We start from the raw sequence: 27,081 nt of genomic DNA, 5'->3' as shown, positions 1-27,081 counted from the left end.
CTTTCATATCTCAATCAAGCGTCTCTGTTTGCATGTCCTTATACTCACAAATAGGCGTTTTGTAGGCATGTATATTAGCTTAATTTTAAATGAAGCAGAACTGTTATTTTCTTTCAAGGTATATATGTATACATCCAAGTTACAGAACATAGCAGTGTATGCCTTTATTCTGTGACGGTAACATGCACGTATGTATTTCATATATATTTTGGTGATGTAGTTTCTATCACCAAAAGTGAGTAGAATAGCCATACAAAGGAGATGTGTTTATAATAGATGTTTATGTGCAGGTTGAGATTTCAGGCCTCTCAAAAAATGAGCATTCTGTTTCCTATTTTCCGCATATACGTAACTCAGATTTTCTTCCTCCCTATGACATGATGTGCCTCTATAGAACTTTCATTGTAGTTTGAGAATTGCTCTGGAGCAATCAATATAAATTGAGCTGTAAAGTTGAAAGACTTCTACATGCTTAGCTGGATGAAGGAGAGTAGTGGCTTTTAAAATAACCGATGAAAGAACTGTATTTAAATAAAAAGGCACCGCTGGCCAATATTTCACATGGCAGTCGTGTATTTTTCTTGCACAAAACGTGACAAAAACTACAGACCTTGATCATGAAGGCAGTATTTATCCCTTTAAGCTGACAAAATCAGTCACATAGGGTAATTGGTATTACTGTGGTCTTTCATGCAACTAATGGATTAATGTAAGCAGTGCCAAGCTCTTTTTTTCTTTTTCATGTCACGTTTACCAACAGCATATTTGGAGTTGGAGGACACGGCTTTATGTCTTCACCTTATAAAGAATCTGAATTGGTCCAAAGGTTAAAGAGGCCCTTTTATTTTTCTTCTGAGAAACTGAAACAATCTCCAGATAGTAGAGAGGCTGCTACAGAACTTTCGGACTTGAGCATATCTTCCCTTCCTTCATAAGAAGATATCAACTTAATGTTTTCTGCATTCATCAGTGGCCATTGGACTCTGTGAGATACAGTACTTAGAGCTGTGTGATTAAAATTCCTATGTGAAATTAGAAAGTGTATAGCTGACAGCTGGAGGGCTTTTTGTTCTCACCTGGAATCTCTTAGTACTATCCACAGATAAAACTCCCTACGTGCTGTAGCCAGATTTTGTTTGTTTTTTGCGCTGCTAAGGCCTTGAAAGTTAAAAAGGGATTTTACAATTGCTGCTTGCAAATGTTGGGTGCTGTGCATTGTATGCTATAAGGCTGGTATTCAGCAGAGGTTCCAACTCAGCTGTCAGCAGAGCACCTGGGAGCCTCTCTGGGAAGTCCGTAGGGCACAAGGAGGTATTTGAAGATGTTACTTTATATGCAGACTGCGGTAACTTTCTCCACTGTTTTTGTTCCATTTTTCATGCAGTCAGGTACTTAAATACGTTTCTGAGTTTGGATATTAAATTTCTAAGCATGCAATGGTTGTAATCTATTAACTAAAATAAACTGTTCATGCAGAAAAGAAGAAAATACATTTTCTGTCTGAAGACTTTGCAGTACTTTTCAGTCTTCAGAAGTGCAGAAAAAAAGCTGGAATGAGCCTCTGGAGATGGTGTAGTCCATCTCCTAGCCCAAGGCACTGCCTTTGTCATTCCTTACAGACCATGTATCACAGAAGGTTATAGAATAATTTTGGCAGCAGGAACTTCTGGAGGTCACCTGGTCCGGCCCACCTTGCAGGGCAGAGTCAGGTCAGGTTGCTCGGGGACATGTTCAGCTGAATTTTGTGTAACAGCTACGATGGTAAGTCTTCTCTGAGCAACCTGCTCTAATGTTTAATCACCATTATTATTAACTTTGTCCCCCTTCCATCTAAATGGAATAGTTAGAATTTCTCTTTCTGGAGCCCTATTTGTTTCCCTGCAGAGTGGTGCAGGTGATGTTACCCATTGGGGCATGCAGTCTGGTTCTGCAGAGCTCTTTTCTGCTGTGTTGTTCAATATCCCGTGCTGCTGAGTGGAGTTGTTCCATCTCATGTGCAGAACTTTGCATTTGTTGAATTTCTTGAAGTTTCTGTCACACTGTCCCACGCTTCACTGCCTTTACATGCAGAATGTTTTACATTGTGTTCCACCTGAATCTTCTTGGGAGCTCTGTTCATAATGATTTCTCTATCATAATGTTTATAATGTTTTCTCTTTCTGCATCATTTTTGCATGCTGTTTATTCTGTTGTTACCACAGTCTTTTCTGCTTCCCCCCCCCCCCCCCCGCAGTATAGAGAGAAAGCAGAACCAAGCAGAACCAACTCTATGTCTGTTATAAACTTGTTTAATATATTGGTGTGTTTGCCAAGCTTGTCAATATTGGATAGGGGTTATGGGGTTCTGAATGACTGTGGTCTCCAGTTGATTTTCATGGTAATACCTACTTAATCACTTGTTCTTCATCCTCAGTGCATGTAATTGAAAGCTCATGCTTGTTGATATCTTTCATTTCTCTCTATTGATTGGCATCCTGTTTTCTTTCAGATGATTACTTGAGTTTGTTTATTTTATATTCTGCTCTGCACATCCAGGGTGGTTGCGGCTGGTTTAAGAATGGTGATGTATTGTGATAGGCACATAGATTGGAATTCCACATAAAGGTTTGGAAGTATGCGACGTACAGAAAGTAAAATATTGGATAGCAGCGTATCCAAAAATATCTTAAGTGAAATGCTTTTCTGTCTGAGCATTGGATTGCTGGCTACAAATGTTAGTTTCAGCTTTCTGTTCACCCTGAGGTAGCTAAGCTTTCTTTAAGAGTGACATCTGTTACTTGTGAAAATATTTATCACAGATAACACATGACGTCTGTTGTGTCCTCTTTGTTTACATGGTTGCTGTCCTGCTGATTTGACAGAATTTAATCATGAGAAATCCCGGTTGCCTGTTTTTTTTATCTATTTTTCTTTCTCCCAAGGTGTCTTCAAACTGTTCTGTTTCAATGCTTTGCTCTCGTTTTTCCTTGAATAGAAGTCTCATGCCAACTGTGTAAAGATTCTCCTCTTCCTCTCCCTCTTTCCCTGTCTCTTTCTCCTGCTCTTTTTCTCTTAACAGTGCAGCTGACCTTTTCTAGTTGTCTTGCATCTCCCTGAGTTCTCTAAGATGCCTAATGCCTTTGAGACTGGTACATTTTCACCAGCCAAGCCATAGCTTCTCCATGGCGATAATGGGGAAAATCTGCCTTTTGCAGATGTAGTTCAGTCTGCAGCAGTTGCTGGAGCTTTGTCCAGAACATCAGCTGCTGGTCTTACATGAGGGTACCACAGTCTTTTTTAATGACCACAAATGACCGTCACTTTAGTTTAGGTCCAGATTTAAACTAATATAGAAGTCTGAGTCTTAGTAGTGTAACTGTGGTCTCGGGCAAAATAAATTCTCTTTCTGCTTAATGGAAGTTGATGTGCCCTCTAAGAATAAATACATGAGTTTGGAAGAAGGCCTGCATGTAGTTTGAATATTGCATTTCTTCACTTGCAGTCAGGTCATTAACATAATCTAAACATTGTTCTGTGTAAATTTTTGCACAAACATATGCAAGTATTAGCATAAACCTGTTTCTAGACAACCCCTGGCTACTCTGTGCTGCCAATTTAATATCGTTTCAAATGTTGTGACTTCGTCTGCTGGAACAGTCACTGCATACTAACTTGCTGAAAATGCAAAATAAATATTAAAAACCCCCATGGAACTGTTTTGCTTTGGTAGTTAATTGACAATCCATGTTTAAAAGAAACAGAAAGCAGCTGACTTAGTAAGGTAGTGGTTAAACTGCTGCCCTTTGCCACCCCAAGAGTTGCTGTGACCCTTGACTTGAGGGCAGTGCTGCCTTGCCACTGATTGGGTCCAAGGAGAAAACCAAAGTCCAGTTGTAGTACTTCAGTGCTGAGCTGGATTCTCCTGGAAGGTTTTTTCACTGTGTATTTTGTGAATGGGTGTGACTTCTGGTTTTCCTGTGTTTCCTTTTCCCCCTCATTTAGAAGTTAAGTATCATTTTAAATGGTAGTCCATTCCGTAGGTTAGCTTTTCAGTGCACAGAGACTGTAGGGTTCTGAATTCAAAACTTTTACTTAATGAATGGCAAAATATCACTGTTGTAGGGCTTCAAATTATTAACAAGGGTTTTGAAAACTGTAGAAGTGGGGAAAATGAGGGAGTGGTAAGTGCAATGCATTTGTTAGGAACGGTCTGGCTTTATCTGTATTTTCTCTATTGACTTGTAGAATGTCTTTAAATTATATTTTCAAGCTTTTCACCTACATTTTATACGCTATAAACTTGTGATTGAACTATAAATTGAGATTCTCATTTACTTTAGTCCAGGAACTTTTGTTAGAGCAGCTGTTGAGCTATTACTATGCATGCAATACACCCAACGATGTAGTTGTTGGCAGCAATGCCTCCAAGTTAATACTCAGTATCATGTTTTCCCTTCAACCTCTTGGAAGTGGCATCAGAAGGGATTCTGGGAGGATTAGCTGTGCTGGCATCCAGGAGACATCTTATTAAATCTAATTTAAATCCTCATTTGATAAACTTAAATGTAACTCGTAATTTTTTATCTTTCCCTCAAGAGGTTATTAAATACATTGCGTAAAATAAAGGGCATGACTGCTCATAAATCAGTAATGCATGCATGAATGTAGAACTTGATTTAAGCCCAACTAGCGTGTATAGTATTAAAGAATCTAGAATACTCTTCATAAAACAGATGGTTAGTCATTTTCCAGAATGAATGCCTGAACAGTTTCCATTCCTGCTTTCTTGATCCAAAAACAAAGACACTGTGATGGTCTTTGGTTTGGTAATGCTTATGTACCAGGTTATGTACCTGCCAAGTCTTGGCTTTTGCTAGCTGTGCTCATGTGTAACAGTTGATGACATCAAGAATGTAAGAAGTGACACAGTGAGTCCCTCTAACCCATCCCTCACACACCTTGTGCACATGCGTTGTCCTGTGGATTGTTATAAAGGATCCCTTGGAGCTTGATCCAACCCAGAACTCCTCAGAAGTCAGAGAGAGTTTTTCCCATTGGCCTCAGTAGATTATAGTGTTTGCAGAAGTCAACTTAAAGGTCAGAGAAACAACAACAAAATCAAAAAATATTTGTATCACAGACCAACGGAGAGTCTGCTCCAAGTATTTTGCATTTGAGGGTGGGTCAGTGCGTTCACTCTGACAGCCTGGACTGCCTCTGTGCAAGAACAGATACAGGATAGAAAGAAAGTATGAAACAGAGGCACAGCTTCAAGCATGAGCAGTGCAGACTTCAGTTTAATTGTCTGAAGAGTCTTGATGGCTCCAGTGCAACTGTATGCATTGCGGGAAGTCATTAATTGGGGTACATGTTTGTAGGATGGTGCTGGCAGGGCTTTCTGAATGGAGTCTCTGAGGACAAAAATGATATTTTTAGGAGCAACCAAGTTGTACTTCAGATGGTTTGTTTGTTTGTTTGTTTGTTTCCTAAAATACGTGAAATGCTTATTTTTATATTTCTTGTTAGTTTGCAGCTAATTTTACAACCCATTGGAGATCTTAAGTTCTTTCTAGAGTTCTGCAGTTCCAATTCCATTATCTTCCTCATTTAGGCCAAAAGAATTTTTATTCTTTAGCAAAACGTGACTTGATGTATCTTAAGGGACAGTGAATTATGATATAAATTACAATACGGAATTTTTAAGATATCTAAGCCATTCAAAAGTCAGCAGTTGTGTCCATCAGGTTATTTGTTTTGCATTGCGACTGTGGTTATGTGTGCAGCGACAGCATCAGGAAATAAAAGCTGTCCCTTGAGTAAGCAGGGCTGGACATTTTTTGATCTATAGACTCCATACATGCTTTAAAAATAAATAACTAAATAAAAGAACAGAAATGGATGTTTGCATACTGTAACAAGAGCGACTCATCCCCTTCACTAAAAGCCATAGATTTCCATTGGCCTCAGTACGAGAAGACTTACAGTAGTTCAGTGGTTTTATTAGAACCTTCAAAAAATGGTGTACAAGCTTTCTTTTGAAGTTTTCTTACTAAAAATAAATCTGGGAGTACTAAGCACAAGGAAAATAGTCTTTAGCTTCTGTATTATCCTTGCATTTATCAATTGAAAACTGAATTTTTCTTGGCAGTTCATATATATGGTTGGTTAATGAACTCTGAGTGACTGTTTCTGATGGTGCGGTTTATAAAGTTCTTGTAAAGTGGGTGAACAGTCATTTCCCCTGAAATTAGAGTAAATGTGACCTAACTCTGCAGTTCTGCAAAATCCATCAGAAAGTGACTAGCAAATTAAACAAATTCATCCATCTGTGAAATATTTCAAGGTCAAACTTTCATTGACTACAAGATTTCTAACTAAAAAGACAGAGGATGACAGTACTTACAGTTTGGTAATGTTTGCTTACTGAGCGTGAAATGAAATTTAACAGTGCGGCATGTCTACATTTGTAAATTTATTGTAGTTGTTTAGACTTCTTAAAAAATGAAATGTCAAGCTATCAGCCTCTGCTTCTGGAATGCTGCTTAGGTCCAATGAATGAACTTACTTTTCTTCTTTTTCTCTTCCCTTTTATTTTTCGCTGGCACAGGTTGCCCAAGGAGGCTGTGGATGCCCCATCCCTGCAGGCATTCAAGGCCAGGCTGGATGTGGCTCTGGGCAGCCTGGTCTGGTGGTTGGTGACCATGCACATAGCAGGGGGGTTGGAACTGGATGATCATTGTGGTCCTTTTCAAACCAGTTCATCCCATGATTCTATGATTTTTTTTTTTTTCTTCCCCAATGTGAAGTTATTTCTATTTCATCTGTGTTTTTATGACACAACAGAACTTGTGGTAATACTGTTTCAGTAGTTAATAAGGGGCAATACCAGCAAAGATGTGAACATCTTACTTGGCAACTGCTAGTGATCACAGTATGCACTACCACAAGCAGCGTATTCAGCTCAGTGCGCAGTGTGAAACTGGGCTCTTAGAAGATCTGTGGATTGGGATGCTGAACGGTAGAAGAACAAAATGCAGCTTCCATTCATACCACCTGACAGTGCACAGGATAATGTATGGGCAGCCCAGTTCCAGGAGTAGAGAGCAGGACGTTAATCATTAATACCCCTCTCTTCAGGGGATAAACTGAGAACTAAGAGTTTTGTTTTGCTTTGTTTTTTCTTTTTTTAAGGAGACAGAAGAATTGCAAATTTCAAAGTAATGCCTTAAAAAATCATATGTGTCAGTCTGTATCATTGTGGTACTCTCTGCACAGGATGGTATAAAACTTGGGAGAATTTATGAGCTTTTCTACAAGGATGCTTCAGCGGTTCTCAGCAAAGTTTTAGTGCTTGAGTAAACAAAATGAAAACATTTTACGGGTCGTCTTGTAAAATCCACAGCCAGTCCAAATGTTCATGCTTTAGAAGTGCTGTCTGTAGATATTTATACTGAGCATCTAAAATAATGAGAAAGCTTCTCAGTTGGAATATCCACAACAAATGACAAAACTTTAGGATAGTGAAGTTAGCTATTTCAGTTTTGTACGTTGACTGATAGTAACTTATTCAATGTGGTGTAAAATTCCCTTCCCTCTCCACCTCTTTTTTTTTTTTTTAATCCCTAGGTTAGTGTTGGTGAAGGCTGAAATTTGCAGTAGTTTGATCTCTTATATGTTGGGATGACTTTTATCATAGAATCATAGAATGACTTGGGTTGAAAAGGACCACAATGATCATCCAGTTTCAACCCCCCTGCCATGTGCAGGGCTGCCAACCACCAAACCAAGGCTGCCCAGACCAACATCCAGCCTGGCCTTGAATACCTCTAGGGATGGGGCATCCACAACCTCCTTGGGCAACCTGATCCAGTGCATCACCACCCTCTGAGTGAAATGAGCTCTGCCACTCCATATGTATGTTATGAAATAATGGAGTTGCTTTTTGAACAGGGTATTTGTCTTCTTTGTGTTTCATAATTAACCAAGAGTAGAATGCAGTGTATTTCTTGATACACAGTTTTGACTCCAACATCTAAATGCGTTCTATAGAGCTTGAACTCCAATAGCTAAAGTAGCGGATTGTTGGAATGGTAGCCTGTAGGCCATGAAAGAAACAAAATATGAAGATCTGAATGAAGAGAACAGGGAAAAGAGAGTAAGCATGAAAATGTGTTTTATGCACAGAAATGAAGTGGACGTTTTAGGGCTGACTTCCCGGGAATACCACGATAAGCATTTGTATTTGCTAGTGAAGAGGAAGGACACAAGAGGGAAATGAAGAAATCCTGAAGTATGAAGCAACATCAAAGGGGTGTGTGAAAAAAGCATGGGGATACTTTTTTCTCACTGCCAAGTAAATTCTCAAGTAATCTTTTGTTTGGGAACCATCTGCTTTCAAAGAGAAGAAACCTTAATTACCCTATCACTTCTCAAATGTGAGTTAAGGTCAATGATCTCATAGTCTTTTACATCCTGTACCATTACCATAAGAACACCGAATGAGCCATCACTTTATATTTAGCCTTGCAATTTTATATAGCAAAGCTGGTAATGTAAGAGTAAATTTTCAGTAGAAAACATCAAAACTTATGGCTGGAGTGGATGAGTTTCACCTGCTATAGACATAATGCCTTTTTTTCCTTATGGTGTTTGCCTCTTAACACTGAACACTAGGAATACTGGTGCTATGCAAGAGAATTGAACATACAGTTTTGGAGCTCTGATGTTTGCTTTGTCAGTAATTTCTTTGTTAGCTGTTTAACAACGGTGTAAAGATGTGTCTTTTTTCTGTTTTGCTTTGTTTTCCTAAATGGGAGAAGGGAAACTTTCAATTGGAAACAAATTCTAAACGGAACTGTAGAAGCTGCTCTGTGCCCTTGGAATGGGGACAGAAGGGAAATCAATGCTCATCCATAACGAGGTGTCAGTAGCTCTCATTTTCCAAACTGCTGTTTGGCACCAGGCAGATGAAGCACCACAGTAATGTTCAATGGGCCTTGCTATTGTAGCAGGAGACTTGTGGATGGAAACTGTGATCCTTCAGTTTTCCGGACATGTAATACTAGGGTCTTATTAATGGGAAGTTACATGTGAAGTTGTCCTTTTACCTTTCATGTTTCTCTGCTAGCCTCTGTTCTTTTTAATTGATATGTCTTGCAGTTTCAGATTGGGCAATAGTGATAGAAATTACTTAAAACTTGGGATTTAGAAAGAAAGAAAATGGTTGGATGTGAAGGGTGTTTAGAGAGGAGGAATAGGGTTAATCTGTCTTAACAACTGGGTTCTTCAGTGCCATCATGTTATGTTGGTGTGTGCCTCTAGGGCAGGGGACTCCAGATGGATGGCTTAATTTGCATATATATTTACATATTATTCAGTTGTAAATTCATGTGATCATAATGGAGAATTTTCCTGTAGCTGTTTGTTTGTTTGCTTTTTGACTGTTGAGCAGCACCTTATTCTTGTCTGAACTCACCGGCAGTAAAATCTTTCTATTTATCCACTGCACCTTGACCCTGATAAAACACAAGTGACACAGGATGCAGTTCACTTCTGGGTGCTTTTTTTTCTTCCTTTGTTTTTTCCCCCCAGAGAGGCTTTCTCCTTGCTCTGGTTTCCTGCTTATAGTCTTCCTTGCCAGATTTTTTTCCTGCTGCCCATCCTTTATGCCTTCTTACCACTCTTTATTAAACAAATGACAGTGGTTTGTTATTGCAATAAATGATTCTGCGATCAAAGAAATGCACAATTCATCACTGGTGGGTGTTTTCAGTGGTGAAATCTAACAAGATTTTAGTTGCTACCACAATAAAAAGTCTCTTGCATAAAGCTTTATATGGAAAGAAATACCCAGCAAGGGATTTGCCCGTAGCCTACTTTAATTCCCATGTGTCAGATTTGAGTCTTCCACTGTCAGTTGAATCACTGAATTCCACCTGCTTCAACCTTGTTTGGTTCTCCTCTCATAGAATCATAGAATGGCTTGGGCTGGAAGGGACCCCAAGGATCATCAAGCTCCAGCCCCTCCGCCTCATGCAGAGCTTCCAACCTCCAGATCTAACACTAGAGCAGGCTGCCCAGGGCCCCATCCAACCTGGCCTTGAACACCTCCAGGGAATGGGCATCCACAGCCTCTCTGGGCAGCCTGTGCCAGCACCTCACCACTCTCATGGTAAAGAATTTCCCCCTGATATCCAACCTAAATCTTCCCTTCTTCAACTTAAAACCATTTCCCCTTGTCCTGCTATTATCTATCATTGTAAAGAGTTATCTCCCCACCAATTTATAGGCTCCATTTAGGCGCTGGAAGGCTTCAGTGAAGTCACCCTCCAGCCTTCTCTTCTCCAGGATGAACAAGTCCAGCTCCCTCAGCCTGTCTTCATAGGAGAGGTGCTCCAACCAATGATCTTAGTGGCCTTCCTCTGGACACTCTCCAACAACCCCAAAGCTTACTTGTACTGGGGGCCCCAGACCTGGGTGCAGTACAAGAAATAGGGCCTTACAAGGTCCTCTGCTTCTTGTAGCCTACACATGCAGCCTAAGAAAATATTTTCATGCTTTACTGAGAGAACTTTTGTTTCACGTACCTGCTAGGTATTTTATTTTAGTGATTTAATTAATTGATTATTTCTTTCCAATGTTCTACATAGGTTATGATTGTGGTGAGAATTGCAATGCGCAGCTTCTTAAGACTGGAAACTTAGGAATAGATGATAGTTCTTCCTCAGTACGGAGGATTCTTTTTTTCCGTATGCATTTCATATTTAGTTTGAGATATACTTTATGCATAAAGCAGACAGTATGCAAAATCTTGGTAGTGTTCCCCCTAGCCATTTGCTGCATTTCTTTAGAAAGATGAAAACACCTTTAATTCAGACTTTCTCGGAGAATTATGTTCTAGTTTTAGTATTTTAAAATATCAGTGCTTGAGCCCTTGAGGGGCTTTAAATCTGGTTAGAGTAGTACTCTGCTAAGCGTTTTTTGGAGAGTGACTGCTGGTGTGACAAAATGTTAAGCAAACTTGAACTTTTTTTTTGTACTTAATGTCACCTAGGTATTTCCTTCAGAGTGGTCAAGTTAACATTTGTTTCTGCATGTTTGCGTAGTCCAATTAGTCACTCTTTTAAAGCTAAGTAAGCCAGACACGGGAAGGAAAATAGAATGTATGCAAACAGTTACAGCTGAATTGAAGGAAGAAAAAAAGAAAAGAGAAAAGCTTCTTTTCCCTGAAGCATACATTCTGCATGAAATTCAGCTTGACAAGTGACCCTTTTAGAACAGCACTACAAAGATTTCTCAACATTCTCAACGTGCAAGAGAAAGCATTCTTGTATTAAATCCAGCAGCAGCCCCCCACCTCGCTCCAAATGGACGTAGGCTCCTGCTCTATCCTTTGTGTTCTACTTTATCCTCACTCTCTGCATCATTCATGGCTTTACGTGCACATTTTTATGTGAGAGAATGTTTGCAAAGAGTGAAATGATTGGGAAAGTTAATACGATAAAATGCACGGGTGGCGTAACACAGTGAGGGGCTCCTCTAAGTGTTGTTGGAAGGTGTAAGTCTCTTAAAAATTTCTGTGTTCATGTGAAGGAAAAAGAAAACGAGGGGGGAAGAAAGAAAGATTGACAGTTATTTTTCAATTAGGTGACAGAAAAGCTGAACTCCAGCTCTTGAGTCTTCCATTCTTGAAAGAAACAATGGGTTATGACTGTAAGTGAGCAGTAGATAAGAAGAATGCGTGAATGTTTCGCGAAACTGAGCGTAGTGCTTTATAATCAGAGGAAACTGATTATTTAACAGATTAAAAAGTATCACGTCTTAGAAATAGCAGTAGTAAATTAGCAGTGGTTTACCACCATCCAGTACTCGTGCTGCAGTGTTCCAACCGTGGTGTGCTGGTTATTCTGCTTTTCTTCTGTTGTCAAATGAGGGAGATGTGTGTCACTTGGTTTTGGTGGGCTCTGCTAGTGTCTTTAGAAGAAGTACGAGACTTCTGTTCCGAAGCATGCTTCATACAAGGGTTTCAGGCAGTGGGAGGGGATCTCAGGCGAGGTCGCTGCTCAGTTCTCCTCACATATAGTGCTGTATTTGTACAGGGCTCTGACTGCATATATGTAGACCTTATGTTCTTACTGCACTTAATAGTTTGTGGACCTGAGGCATTTGATAATTTTCAACTTGATGAGCTCATGTTTTATACCAAGATATTTAGGACAAATTTTGAGTGGAAGATTGCAGCCTTAACGTGAGCAATTATAGCGCGTAAACAAACATCTGCTCTTGAAAATCTAAAAGGTCAGGCAAGATGATACAATAAGATGAGTAATTTATGGAAGTTCCTTTGTCTACTCTTTACTGGTTTCCAGAAGCAATAGCAGAAGGTTGTCAGACATCCCTCAGTTGAAAGATATGTGTAGATCTCTTACCTCCCTATTGAGGTTTGCAGCATCTTTATGGCCAAGGATTTGATAGAGGAAAGAAAAGGATCGTCTTCTACATTCTACCAACCTCCAAAAACTGGTTGTATTTGCCTTAATTAATGTGTTTTGCATGTATAATTCCGTGTTGGTTTTTTTTTTTCAAGAGAGGAACCAAAAGCAGGTGGGTGTTTCCTGCTGCCACTGTATGCTCCTGGGAGTGGTTATGTCCCGATGGATGCATTCCATCCTTTGCAGGGAGCTCTCGGGCTGGCCAGAGATGTAGAGGCAGGTGCAGGAGGGCTCCTCCATCAGAACTAGTTTCTTTTAAACATCAAAATGTGATGGATGATGGAAAATACCTGGTTAAAACTGTTTATATTTGTTTCTGATACAAAGTGCTAGAGAGGGTTGCTTCATACTTGGGCTCTGGTTTCCAAGCACCATGTTTGCAAGCCCAGTCAGATGGAAATCCTTGTTGAAATTTTTCTACTTGGCTTGTCCACCAAAATGTTCAAAAGAGTGCAGTAGAAAACACTTGTGTCATTTGTGAAATTTTCCCTAGATAACTACGTAGCTAATTTTATGTAAGTAAGAAGGTAAACGCAGTTATTTTACAAGCTGAGGAATCTAGACTATGCTGTGACTATAGAGGCAAATGTACACCTAAATGCTGATATTGTCCATGGCTACAAAAGAGTTTATGCTTCAGTTTGCACGGTGTGTTAATCGTATATTGACTTTATTACATCCACGGAGTCTTTTCCAAGAAGTCAGAGAACTGAGGTGAGTCCAATTTAATAGAGCTTGATAATGCAAATTAAACAAAATAGTGATGAGAATGGCACACACAAATATTTCTGGAGCTGTTGTGTGCATGTTACATGTTCCTGCTCTTTTATTCATTTTCTGGTAGGTAATTGTAAGGTTTCCATACAGGAATGAATGGCTCATCAAGAGTGAGTCCTGATCAACACAAAGAGCAGTAGTTAGCTTTTTTTTGGAGCAAACAAGAGCAGTAAACTGTGTTTGTGAAACTGAATTCTCTGCTTGTACATCTGAATGTAGGGCTATGATAAAATATTTACAGGTATGACATGAGGAGTAGCTAATGAATGTCTCCAGTGTTTTCAGCAAAGCAGTAGAAGATGTATGTAATGCATATGAAACATAAGTTCTTGGTAATCTTGGTAGTTTAAACACTTAGTAGTTGACTATAAAATAGCATTGCACTCCGTGAAGATATTTCTTTCTCTAAATATTTATTTGCCATAAAGAACAATTTCAGAGAGGGGGAAATCCTATCAAAAGCTCATGCCATTCTGTGTTTAAAAAGTGAAAAGCTGGCATTGCTTGGCCCTGCTGGTTACATTCAGGCAATGGGAAGCAGGTGTGTTAACTGTGAGATGGGGAGATGAATTGTGGGTGAGCAGCTGTGGGCAACATGTGTAAGCCTGGGCCAGTAGTGACAGGGCAAAGGGGAGTGTTTTAACTAAGGGGGGGTTTTAACTAAGAAGGGGAAATTTAGATTAGATATTAGGAAGACATTTTTTTACACAGAATTTGGTGAGGTGGTGGCCCAGGCTGTCCAAAGGAGCTGTAATGCCTTATGCCTGGAGGTGTTCAAAGCCAGGCTGGATGGGGCCCTGGGCAGCCTGAGCTGGTGGGTGGCAACCAGTCCATCATAGGAGAATTAGAAATGCATGGGCTTTAAGGTCCCTTCCAACCTCAGTTTTTTTATAATTAAGCAGTGCCCTTAGCAGAAGCTGCGTGTTTGTTGAACAGCCATGGTACCAGGGAATGGCAGATCTACTTGTTGACAGCCAACTGTCTGCATGATTTTGTTTGTCAGCTTTTGTTTAGAGGACAATTTAAAAGCCAGGAATTTCTACGTTTTTCTCCCCACTGATAAATAGCTGTATTGCTTTGATTTGGATTTCTAATTTAACCTCAGGAAACGGCAATGGCTGCGAGTCGTCTGTCTCAAAGCTGAATGGTTCTGACACCTACAAATAACTTTTTGTCCAGCTGTCAGGGAGAGTGTTCTACAGAAGCAAATAGAGGATCAAAACATTCCTATCTCTGCACAGAGAGACTGCTCTCTGCTGTAGGCTAAGTCTTTGTTTGGTTTTCATGTTTCCTGATACTAAATTAATGTTTTTTGCTGCTTGGTGGCAGAGCCCAGAGGGAGACATGGGATTTGAAGTCTTTAGAATACACAGTATATGCAGAGGATACAGTGATGTGCTCTTTAAGATCCATATAAAAAGTTTCAGATTTTATTATACTTTTGGTAATATTCCTGCAACTTCTTTAACACTGGAAAGTGGGTAGCTGTGTGATAAATTCAGGCACGTAATAAAACCTTGCTTCCTTACAGGAGCCACACTGAAAATAATTCTGGACCTCAAGGCATTTATTGGCTGGTGACAGTAGTGGCATTCTCAAAGGGAAAAAAACAGGGGTGGTGAGGTCAGGGAGCGTTAGCACAGGCTCCCATGGGAACCTTGGTAGGCACCTTCATGGTTTTGTCAGCTTTTCTGGTGAAAACATGTATATTTTTTGTGACTATATTGTTTTAAAATGCTTGGTAATTGGAGGATGCCCTAAAGATGCCCAGTGTCTGCCGCCTTCAGTGTGCATTCATTTCTGGACTGCTGGGAACTTTTGTGTGTTCCAAGTCTCTCTCCTGTTTGTAAGCTTCCTCAGGTACTTGAAGGCAATAATAAGGTGTCCCCATAGCTTTCATTTCTCCATGCTGAATAAGTTCAGTTTCCTCAGCCTTTCTTCATAGGCTCCAGCCCTCAGATCTTCCTTGTGGCCGTGCTCTGGATCCTCTTCAACAGCTCCATGTCTTTCTAGTGCTGGGGGCCCAAGACCTGTAACACTGGTTCCACGGAAGGGCTGCCTGATGTCCCCATGCTCATAGATGCCAGGCAGCACCTCCTGCAAGTACAAGCACGAGTGATGATGGCTTGACTGAGGTGGCTGATGGATCCAGGCTGGTTCCTGGAGCCAGGAGGTGTCTGGTGGGACCGGGGGACCTCGTGTGGCTTGTGGGAGCATCTACCATCTGTGGTAGATGTCAAGGAACTGGGATTTGAGCAAACAGTGCTTTTGATTTTGAGTGGGAGAGAAACTTCATTGTGAAATTCCTGCCTTATCTGAGGAAATGCTGAGGAATTGGGTATGCAGCGGGAGGACAGAGTGAGAGCCTTTCTGAGCTGTTTGCTGGTCTCTTCCTGTGCCCAGCACAGTTTGCTGCACCTTCACTTTAAAGTTTTAAAACTCTGCTAGGATTTTAAATGAGTGTGGTGTGGTGTGCGCATGGTGTGGCTTCCTTTGTTTGCCTATTGCCATGTAGCCTGGCCAGCTCTATCAGAAACCCATCTGTGAAGCGCATTTTAATGGTTAGATCTAGCAGTGATTAGAGTGCACCAATGCCCAGTGGGTATATGTGTCATTTTTTAACAGCTGCTAAGCCTTCTCCCTGCTGCTCCAATTAACACACTGGGCACACGCTTGCCGCTGAGTGGGCTGTGTGTATGGGTTAAACCACTCTGCTGGTTGTTCTCCCGGTGCGTGCGATGCCAGGAACAGAGCTGTGCATTTCCTGTCCGTAGAACAAAATGAAATCAAACAGAGCCCTCAACCCGTGCCTGCGTAAATGCGAGGACAGATTTAACTGATGGAGGGAAACCTGCCTTGCTTGTGGATATGGTTCAGTCCGCCGACTCGCATCTCTCCCCGCCTCCCAGCCCTGCTTCAAATGATGGAGACGGAGGGCAGCGAGCTCTCGGTGCCGGCTCCTCTGCCTGGCAGGCAGCGCACTCCAACTTTCCTCTGTTCAACAACTGCTCGCAACCCTCAGTTCCCCCTCCCTTCAGTGTTTCTCCCCTTTATCTATTTTTATATTGAGATATTCCAGTCCTTAGATTTTATAAAAGTCCACCCCTCACCTTCTTCTTATTTTTTTTTAAGGAGGGGGAAACAATATGCTTTGCAGCCCTAGCTGAGATCAGGGTTTTTAATGGTACCAGATGGTGGAAGGTCGCGGCGTTCCTGTGGTGCTGGCTGCTGCCCCGTGCCCGGGCAGCTCTGTGTGAGGTGGGGGGCTGCTGGTGGGCGCTGAGGTCATGGAGCGCTTCCTGGGCTTCGTCAAGCAGATACGGAGGTCAAGGAGGAGAAAAGGCAAAAAGTACCGCCCGGAGGAGGATTACCACGAGGGCTATGAGGATGTCTATTATTACGCCTCTGAACATTTTCGAAGTAAGTGTTTCGCGTAACCTCGCTTTCCTTTAGTTGTGATAAATGTTACATTTGTAAGATTCTTTAAAAACAAAACCACCCTAAAGGCCAAATAGCGTCCCTCACTTTATAGAACCTGAGCCCTGTGCAAGTATGAAAGCTTCCGGCTATAGATTTGTCTGTCTGTGGCTGCTGATGACCGGCGTGAAACAGCTGAAGTGGCACAAAGCTCCCAAAGTGAGCAGGGTCCGTCAGCCTGGTTAATATTTCAAGTGCAGTTAATTGAGTCTGAGTGCTGGAGAGCCACTGTGAAACACTTTGTTTTGAAAATGGATCTGCTGGTGGTCGCCCTTGTAGGATGCCTTTGTACTGTGGGTGTTTTTAAAGCAGCGTAGAGGCAGCAATCTCTCATTGGTGGGTTCAAGTTGGTGATTAATGCATGCTGCCGAGCGAGAGTCAGCCCTCTGAGCCTGCAGAAAGTCTCTCCGTGGGCTCCTTTGTTGGAGAGCACCCGTGGGGTTGTGTGGTGGTGGCGGTCACGTGGCTGCAGCAGCTCACCCTGAACCCAAGTAAGTTCTGATGTCCCTTTGCGAAATGTGCATCCACTGGGTTTGTGCTCAGCACCTGGCGGGCTTTGGTGATCCCTGTAAAAGCTTTCTGCTGTTCCAACCAGCAGTCTGGGAGCTCTGCAGTGAAGCTATTTTTGAGCAGCTGGAGTTTGATGTGTTTTTCTTCCTTTTTATTTATTTTTGCTGGGGCGGCTGTCACATCCTTTTCGTGCCATCCAGCTTCATTTCCATTTAGTCTGAAATAAGAACCATCCATTTGTTTTCAGACAAAACAGTGAACGTGGCTTTGCTCAACAGCAACAGAGTGCTCTATTCTCTGGAAAACATTGAAGCTAGAGGTTTTCCTCTCTGCTTTAAATGCGCCACAATTGCCCATCTGCAAAAGTAAACTAATGTAGAGTGATTGATTATTATTTTTTCTACTGCAGTTCTCCCTTATACGTTCTTTATCTTTTTTCCATTTCAAAGCAAATGTACCCTGCTGATAACCTTTACGTTGTTAGGACTGAGTTTTTATGAGAAAGACCTATTTTTCAGGGGCACTACAATCATAGCAGCTGTCTATCATGTTGGCATAAAATACACGAGGACTAGAAAATGTACTTAGGACTGAAAAATGTGAAAATAATACAGGCCAATGAAAGCACATAACTTTTTGCTTTAATATGCAAATCAAAGGAACGTGTCAAAGCAGGCTGTCAAAGTATTTCCCCTAACTGATTGTTAGTGCTGAAGGTCTTTTAAATAAGAAAGCAAAACCCCTCCCAACGCTGTCACATGTCATAAGGATTTGTTGTGTGTTGATTAATAAATTATTACTCTTGACTTAATGTAAGGAACTAAGATCGAGCCAAATGTCTAATAGGTTTTTCATTTTATTCTCCTTAGAAAATAAAAGGATGTAACACCCCTCAGCCCCTGGGGGTTGGAAATATTTTAGTCTGGGTGAGTGCATGTCTGCTTTTGAAGTGTTATTTTTACTGGTGGTCATAACCCTCGCACTGAGCAGGCAACACAGTGCACGGTCCTATAGAGTTGGGTGCATGAGGAGTTGCAACTTCTCACACTTACTAACGCAGAACATGTCGTGGGAGGTTCAAGTCGTGTTCATTAGGGAGCCTGTGCAGGCAGTACAGCAAACACAACCCCTCCTCCTCCAGGGCTTCTTTTGTCCGCTCTTTCCGTGTGCTGCTTTGGTTGGGTAGGTGTGGCATCTGCTGATACCCGTGTGTACATGTGAAAGGATGCTGCTGGTGCTACTGTGAACGCTCTTGTGAAATTGGATTTCATGTAATGGAGACAATGAAGTGTTTATCTTGAATGTAATTATGATCTGGTATTATCCTGTTTACAGTGCAAGTTTAGAGTAATTGCAGTGCTTTTAATAGCCATTCCTTCTGCACTTGTATGCTTGAGGAATGCGTGCTTGAGAATCAGGTTGCACTTATTGGTATGATTTTCCAAATATCAGAGCTAATGAAATCAAAGACCTGTTGTTCATTCAACCAAACAGAGTAGGAGCTTGTTCAGGTTTTGTTCCCTCTCCCTGCATTGTCACTCATCCCTCCCAAAGGGTCTCCTTTTATGAGCTACGTAACCAATTAGTGAGTGCCTTTGGAGACTGTCTGAGCCAATCGCTCTCTGGGCTTGCTGTTCTCTCTTCCCCCCCCATACATAGTACTGCTTAGGGTACTGCAGGGAGACGGAATTCATAAAAAACTGAGGAAGTGCATTAGAATAGCCAAAAGATCAAACAGAAACAAAACAAAGTTATAAATAGAGTGGGCCTCTGGGAATCACAAAGAAAAGGTGACTTTAGTTTGTCCTCAGCCCAGTTGCGCCCGGGTTTTGTAGCTCCTCATTAGGTACACTGGATGTAATTCTCTGAAGCTTTGTGATGGGGAACCAAATGAGCTGTAATACTGGGATGCTGGAGGTGAGAAAGGTGCAGTAGCTCCCTGAGTGAAAAAGAGACTCCACTCTGACATCTGTTTGCTTGGACATTTCATTCATGCAGGCTCAGTTCAGTGGATATCCTTGCTTTGACACACAACACCAGCTCTCTTACCTTTCCTGAGAGTCTCTTTCTGTGCCATGTCGTGCGAGAACAGCTAAGATAATAATCTTCATACACAAACATGTATTGACATTAGTAGCACAGGCGTCATACTCATTTCAGTGAGGCTTTGCACTGTGAACATAATGGGCAATGAAATTTCTGCCCAAGCTGCTTGGACAAGTTGGTGCTTATTGCTTAAAGTGCTTTAAAAAGTATTTGTCTTGTGCAGTGTTATGGCACTACCCCTCAACCTGCTCCTTTTAATGAGGCTTTGTGTGAATAAGACCCTTGTTATGCCATTACTGGGACTGACAGCAAATGGCAGGACTGTTGTGTGGCATAGTTGCCTGGCCCATTTCCAAAGATGGCATATGTCCTTCCACAGAAGTTGGGATGCTTTGCCAGGACCTTTTTGTTACAGCCTGGTCTTGAGTGGGAGGATGTACTTGGAGCCATCCTGGCCACCTCTGACCAAAACAAACACAAGCTCCGGTCTGATTGCAGCCTCAAGTCTTCAAGAAACATTTGAGAAGGGTTGGATTGTGTTCTAGTGGAACAGAAACAGATTTTGGAGCTTGCAGATGATGCAAAATGCCCAGGAGGTTCCAGGCTGCTTTACTGTGAACAGGTGCATTTATGCTACTTCAGGTTTGCCGTCCATTTCTTCCTGAAGGACACTCCATTTTCATTTCATTCTCATCTGTTGGTCTTCCCAACACGCAGTCAGCAGTATGTTCCTTTGGCGTTAATGTTTTGGTGTCAGCACCATAAAGATGTGGAAGAACCATCTCAAAAATCAATGCATAAAGAATTCTACTAGTAAACTCCCACTAACCCCAAAGTTCTATTTTTCTCTCTTCCTTCCTCTTGTTTTTAAGCTCTGTCCCTCAAAATGTTCTATGTAGTCACTCATGGAGTTACACAAATAATTTTCTTCTATCCTTTGTCAAGGTCTCTTACACTCTGTTTGACAAGAGCGCTCATATTTTAGACAAAATAGTTCGCCATAGGCTATCTTCAATAAAGTCATGTATTTTCTCTTTTGCCTTTTTACTTTGAATTAATAGTTTTAATTTTTTTCCTTCAAAGTGTGTTCTGAAGTATACCAAGGTTAGACCAATGCGGCTTTCTCCTCAAATCTAATTTTCTCTTTTTTTAATCAGTAAATGCTTACTTTCATCTAGTTATTTGAGACTATATCTTATATGCCAGACTTTTTTTTTTTTTTTTTTTTTTAAATCCTTTAAAAATTACTATCATCGCTTTGATGCCTTGTATTATTTCATCTGCAATACTTCGGTGAGAATCATCAGTTTCCTCACTTTCAGGACATAAATCTCTTCCAATTTGTCTCCAAAGTACTTGTGATATTTTTTTCTCCCTTTCCATTAATTGTCACAACTCTGTCCCTTGTCTGCACTGGAACGTGGAAGGAAGGTATTTGACATCCTTCATGTCCAAGCCTAGCAAATAAGACAAAAAGGAAACACAATATTCAGTGTAACTCAGAATTAAAGATAGTCTCTTGTTTGATTGAAATTGGGAATAAGAAGGACACTGAATACATAACGCACTGCTTGGTATTATGTCAGCAGAAAAACTCCCCTTGTTCTGATTGTGCATTATTCTCCAACATGACTCAGTGTTATGGTGCAGAAATTCCCACAGCTGCCAAAATCTTCCTAACAAATGTCTTTGTATTTCATAACCAGAGTTGCTTTAAAACTGGGTTAAATACTTATGGAAGAGATCTACTACTGAAATAGCACTAAGACAGACAACCAAAGGAAGCAATATGCCGATGGCTTTTAGTGCTGTGGCAAGTAGCAGCTTCACTCTTACTTTCCAAACTCTCTCAATTTTGTAAATTGGCACAAATTGTTCTTGTTTGCTCTCATCCCATTGATTTGATTGGAGTTGTTAGAAGAGCTAATGGTTTTATGAGTAGTGTGGTGACAAGGGCACTGAATATCTCCAGCTCAGGTTGCATAGATGGTAATTGATCTGAAAGGGTGAGGAGGACGACTTCTTTTCATTTCACAAACAGCTTTTCATCTCCCAGGAAATGCATACTGCTAGTCTGCTGTGTGTTTGGATGTGTGCATTGGGGCTGCTGCTTCTTCCTTCCCTAATCATGTCTTGTCAGAACAGTAAAAGCTCTGCTTTCACTGAAAGTAAAGGTGATCAATTTTTTGCCAGCTAGAAGAACTCAAGTGGGGAATATGGCAGGCCTTGAAAACATGGTGAAAATAATCCTCTCAAATTCATTAAAGCTTCTTATTTCCTTGTACTTAATGACTGTTTTTGGATTGCTGACCCCTGGAAATTGATATTAATAGATCATAGTTTATCAATACTTCTGTCTGCTTTCCTTAAGTCACTTACTGAGGCCTCACTTCTTGAGGTCTCAGTAGCCCCAGTGCCTCCAGTTTGGATGGGATTGGAAAGGACACCCATATCCAGACAGACTTCTCCTGTGATCCAGTTACCAGCTTGCAAGCTGGGCATGGCAATAAATGGGACAACTCCACTAAAATTTTACTGCTAGGCCAGACAGTATCAGCAGTCCCACTCAGAGACCTGCCAGTGAAACAACAGTAGTAGCAAGTTGTTACCTTCATTAACTTGTGGGCTAAAACTTCCTGTGTTCAGGTGTCAGGTGTAGCACCTTCCACTGGATAAAATTCAAATACTTCAGATAAAGGTTTTGTACCCTCCTGTTTCTGCTGCTTTTTCATCTTCTTTCATGTTCAATTCTGTTGTTAAGCAGGTGGTCATTGCATCAGGCATGGTGTTGTATTTCATGACAGCCATGCTCTTGCAAAGGGTCACTTTACTTCTCAGTAACTGTGTGTGTGTTTTGCATGTGACCATTTCTAATTGTTGTCTCATTTGTCATGGTCATTAGTGAATACATCCTTACTAGAAAAGCCCAAGAAATGAAGAATTATGTATCACTTTATACATAGAGAACTAATAGCAATGCTATTAAAATGTGAGCAGCTCTTGAGCATCCTATGAAATCACCTAGATCTTTCAAGCCCTTAAGAAATGTGCATAAATTAAATCCTAATTTACCCATTTCCTGTGCTATATTAGTTAAATGAGCTTGTAACTCTTGGGACGGAGCTCATGTTTGTTTGGGTAGTAGCTTTAGCTCCATTATATTGTTTACGTAAATTCAAAGATAATTGAAGTCTTTTCCACTGTTGCACTGCTGCTGTCCCCAGCTTCAGGGTGTATCTGCAAGGCTTCACACCTCTGCTTCCCAGCAGCACCAGGACAATGTGTTTGCTCCAGCCAGGCACACTTGTGCACAAGCTCTGGTTCCGGTGAAATATTTTCATTATCTATGAAATATGCTACACAAATTCTACATTTTTTTTTTTTCCCTAAAGCAGTGGTACAAGAGCCAATTTAAGTTCATTCGGAGTAGGATTGTTTTTTAAGATTACCTTTTGTGGCTCCCCTTCAAGTGGCCATTAGGCTCTGGGGGCAGCGTGGAGCACAGATGGTAAAGCTTTGAGTTATTTGAGGGAAACCAGCTTGTTTCCTTCAAGATGCTGAAAAAAATGAGACATGAGATACCTAATTCTTTGCAGGAAGTATAAACACTTCTCCCTTCTAGCAGCTACGAGTGTAGAACTTCTGTGCTACTTTACATCTATTTGCTTTTGGGTCTCATTCTTTACTGAATTATTAAAGCTCTTGATTGTCCTTGCTTAAGCAGTGTATTCATTATGGGTCACCCCACTCTTGCAGTGGTATCTGGTAGCAGCTGTAGTGGTGAGATTGCATCTTTTGTGGTTTGGAGAACTGAGAGTTCTTTATTCTTCAGTATGTTTGGAATACCTGACATTTGGGTTCAAACAATGAAATGTTGAGAGACTTGGACGACATTTAGCTTCCTGCTTCCTGAGATGATGTATAAGCTCACATGTTTAATCATCAATTTGCATTGTGAATATTTAGTGATAAGATTCTACTCTCTCTTAGATACTGTGAACGAGACACTGGGTTTTATGAACTAAGATCAAAGAAAATGAGAGGTAAAAGCAACTACTGAGATGCTTTAATACTGGCCATCAGCTCCAACTGAGAACTTAAATTAATTAGTAAAACAAAGAGGGAAACAACAATACTAGACCCTTGTTGATGAGTTTTATAAACATTTCTTGAGTTATTGCTGTTTTTTCAGCAGGGCACCCCAGCAGGTACAATCAATCATCAGAATGTATATAAAAACCTGTTATTTATATAAAGCATATTTTGTAATGGTGCATGCAGAAAGCATTAGACAACTTTTAGAAATGTTTCTCAGCAGAGAAGAGCAGGACTGGGAGGAGCTCAGAGGTGCACACACAGCAGGGATAGAGCTGGGTGCAACGGCCCATTCTGCCCCTGGCTCCAGCTTTTTCCTTTCCTCTGCATCCCTGACTCAGGAATTCATCTTGTGATGGCTCATACATCTGGACACTGCTACATTTTCCTCAGAAGGTTTTCTGTTTTCCCTCTCAAACCAGGTTATATGCGAACCAGCATAAAAGACTGTTCCAGTTTTGAGGACATACAAGTAGCATTTGAAGAGCATCAGAGCTAAGGTTGCCTACAGAACATTCATTTGGCCTTGCTTTAATGATTTCTTAATTAAGGGCAATCTGCTTGTCTCACCACAGCTGTGGTAGACTTGCAGGTGGTCTAAGCAGAGCTCAGGGCCTGGCTCTATCCCTCCATCCTTCCTTTAGACCTGACTTAAGAGCTTGAATTTGATGCATGGGTGGCTGTAGCAGGCCAAAGTAAACATGGTTTGTATATGTAAAAATTATATAAGCCTGACTGCTCTGAAATTTCAGCCATAAGGCTCTTCAGGCTGGAACTTCTAAATTACCACATACCTTTGATGATAATCTCCCTGTGCTCTAGTTCTCCACCTGTGAAATGAGGTTAATGGCATCTCTCCTTTACTGGTACACCATGAAAGTAAATTAGTGTTTGCTAAGCCCTCAGATGCTATGGTGATGAGCACCACAGAAAAGCTCAGGGAGAAATTAATGTTTGTCTGAAACAATGGCTCAAATACTATGTGGGAGCTAAAGCATGGAGTTCCAGTTGGAGAAATGAGGGGAAAACAAGGTCTTGAATAATGTGAAGTCATTGATTTGGGGCATTAAATGAGACAAAGTGAAAGAGTAGCTCAAGTGATTAATGGTTCTGTTGTAAGGCCTGTGTAAAAAGGAGGCCAAACTGAGGCTCACTAGGAATTCCTAAATCTGGCACTTGGATCTGTTTGCTTTTTTTATTCTTTTGTGTGTGCACGCAGGTAGTAGAGAAAATGGAGCAGTGGTTTATTGATTTTGGAGTGGAAATTTCTCAACAGTGGGCCACGGGCACAACACAAATGAACTAAAGACTCCTTTGTTTTGTGAAGGTAAATGTACTTGTTGGTGACTGGCCACAGGATCTGACTGCAGACAATAGAGCTTTGAGGCATTTTTTAGTATGGTACCATGAGAAGTTAGAGAAGGGAAGGAACCAGGTTAATTTATCTGCTGTCCTAGGATGCTCTGAACAGCTGTGAGAGGCCTCAGGGGAGAGCTGTGCATGATGGGCAACCAAGATCCAACCTGGAGGGGAGCAGCACTGTGAGAGGAGGTAGGAGATTCCCTGACTGCAGTGTGAGGGTGTGGCTGCCTGTTCCTCTAGCCCTTCAGTTCTGCCCAGTCTGTTCCATACTTGCTAATCCTGATATAAAATAGTCTCCCACATGAAGCACGGGGACACCAGCTCTACTGCAAAGAGCTGGCATGGAGACAGGGCATCAGGCACTATGTTTCAGAGGCCAAACTTATACTTGTGATCCTGATACATGCAGTACCCTTGTGTACATTGAGGAGGACAAAGAAGATGGGAAGGAAGATATTTGTTGGGATGGCAAGAAATCTCTTTGCAGGTACTCAAAACCTAACTGGATAAGGCTGCAAGCAACCTAGTCTGCCTTTGAAATTAGATCCTTCTTCAAAGCTGGCCTTGCTCTGGGCAGGGATTTTGAGCTAGAGGACTTCCAAAGAGTCCTCCCCAACTCAGATATTCTGTGGTTTTGTAAAAAGGAACTTTGGAGAAGAAAGCAGGACAGTAGAAGACAGAAGGGAGAAGAAAATTAAACATGGATCTTGGGAAAATGCTGTTTGAATTAAACCACAAAAAAAGAAAGTGAAGCCAAAGGCAGACAGATGCCGCATGGGTTATTAGATCAGTAACTTGTGTTTTCCAGTTTGTTTGCAAGTGCCGTGCCTTTGGGTCTGTTTAACAAGCTCTGTGGTTGCTCAGGTCTGTGCCATTTGGATACCAGAAGGGGAGAAACTCCTCACTCAACACAGTTGTTCTGTCAACTGATAGCAATGCTATTAAAAAATAAATGCTTACAATGTATTACAAATAAATACTGTGAACAATGAATAGTGCATTCACAGACTTGTATTTGAAATGCACTGTGATAGAAACTTCTTGGCTTTTAACCTTTTTCTACCTTAGAGTAGGAGGTGATTTAAAGCCCTGATGACCCAGCTAGCCATACTCTGCCATTGTAGAAGCCCAGTAGGAACTGTGTGGTCAACACAGTTCCTTTCGCATATGGGTAATGACCCAAGCTGTGGACTGCAGAGCCAGCTGTGTTAGCTCTGAATGCTCAGCACACAGAATGGTTGTGTGCCATGCTGTCTGATAGGGATGTCACATCTGACAAGCCTGTTTTAGGGAAATTGAGATGACGCCTGTGAAGGAAAGTTGGGACAGAGCCTGGATTTCCGGCAGAGTGCTTCCAGTAGAAGCAGCACTTAGGTCAGTTGTCAGTAAATTTAAGTATGTCCACTGGCATTTACAATTTAGAAAGCAAGAATATGAACTTTCTGTTGGGTAATAGTGGGATTTCATGTGGCATGTCATTAAAATGTTACATTTAATTTCACTGCTGAAAGGGAAAAGGGGGTAAATTCTGAAACGGAGAAACTAAAGCTGCTCGGGTGAGCGGTTATGGTTGGACATGGATAATTAAATGAAGGGGAATGCAGCAAGACTGTAGAACCACTGGCCTCTCTGAAGTCTCTGGAAGTTCAGTGACAGTTTGGCTGTCTCTGAAATGCACCCTCCATGCCCTGACCCATGTTTCACCTGAACTTCCCAGACTTTCAGAGAAGTTGCTCAGGAATTCCCAGCACTTTTCCATCAGTTACCATTCACTTGTTGCCGCACCCTGTGCGGAAAAAACAAAGTCTTTTCCAACTTAGGACATTAATGATGTATTTTTCCAGGTATACTCTTAAGCATAACTTAGCTATACTTAGATGTGTGGGTTTTTTGTCACCCTTCTCTGCTTCCCCAGTCATTGTGTACATCTTAGGTGCCTTGATCTGGCAGGAAGTGACTGGCACTGCACTACAGGTAATGGAGGAAAATGGGGAGGGCTTCTCTGCTCAGCGGAGTACAGCCACCCCGTTAAAACACCACTGCTTCAACTGTAACACAAAGAATTTAGAAAGGACAGAATGCTACCATTTTGTACCTGACTCCTTGATTCCTGTTGTCATGGTTTTGCAATTTTGTAATTTTGCTATCAGTATTCCACATCATAACATCATGTTAAGCATAGATAATTTTGACGAATCTGCTGCTCACAGAAGGAAGACTGAATGTCCCAGGGAACACCACGGTCAGTCATATGACCAGGACTATATAATCCCACTTCAGTGCTGGACTCGCTCTCTTGGATCCTGCCAGCCAGGGGGAGAGCCGTGTGGGAGCGTTCCAGCCG

The 27,081-nt window shown here is 41.4% G+C and overlaps 1 protein-coding gene across 13 annotated transcripts in view; it reads left to right on the top strand.

Annotated features, from left to right (window-relative positions):
- Positions 1-27,081, top strand: part of GRIP1 (glutamate receptor interacting protein 1) — a 297,390-nt gene that overhangs the window by 75,466 nt on the left and 194,843 nt on the right. For 6 of the 13 annotated variants that reach the window (XM_072327149.1, XM_072327081.1, XM_072327171.1 and 3 more), the window contains exon 1: positions 16,390-16,667. The exons of 6 other annotated variants lie outside the window; for them this stretch is intronic. In XM_072327149.1, coding sequence (XP_072183250.1) covers positions 16,535-16,667 — 133 coding nt within the window. In that variant the 5' untranslated portion in view covers positions 16,390-16,534. Of the gene's footprint in view, positions 1-16,190; positions 16,668-27,081 lie in introns of those variants that run through there. One more of the 13 variants, XM_072327098.1, reaches the window with a different exon arrangement.

Source organism: Excalfactoria chinensis, chromosome 1, assembly GCF_039878825.1.
Source record: "Excalfactoria chinensis isolate bCotChi1 chromosome 1, bCotChi1.hap2, whole genome shotgun sequence".
In the NCBI taxonomy this organism is placed as follows: domain Eukaryota; kingdom Metazoa; phylum Chordata; class Aves; order Galliformes; family Phasianidae; genus Excalfactoria; species Excalfactoria chinensis.
Note: the sequence above shows the minus strand (reverse complement) of the source record. Positions and strands in the feature narration are given on the sequence as shown.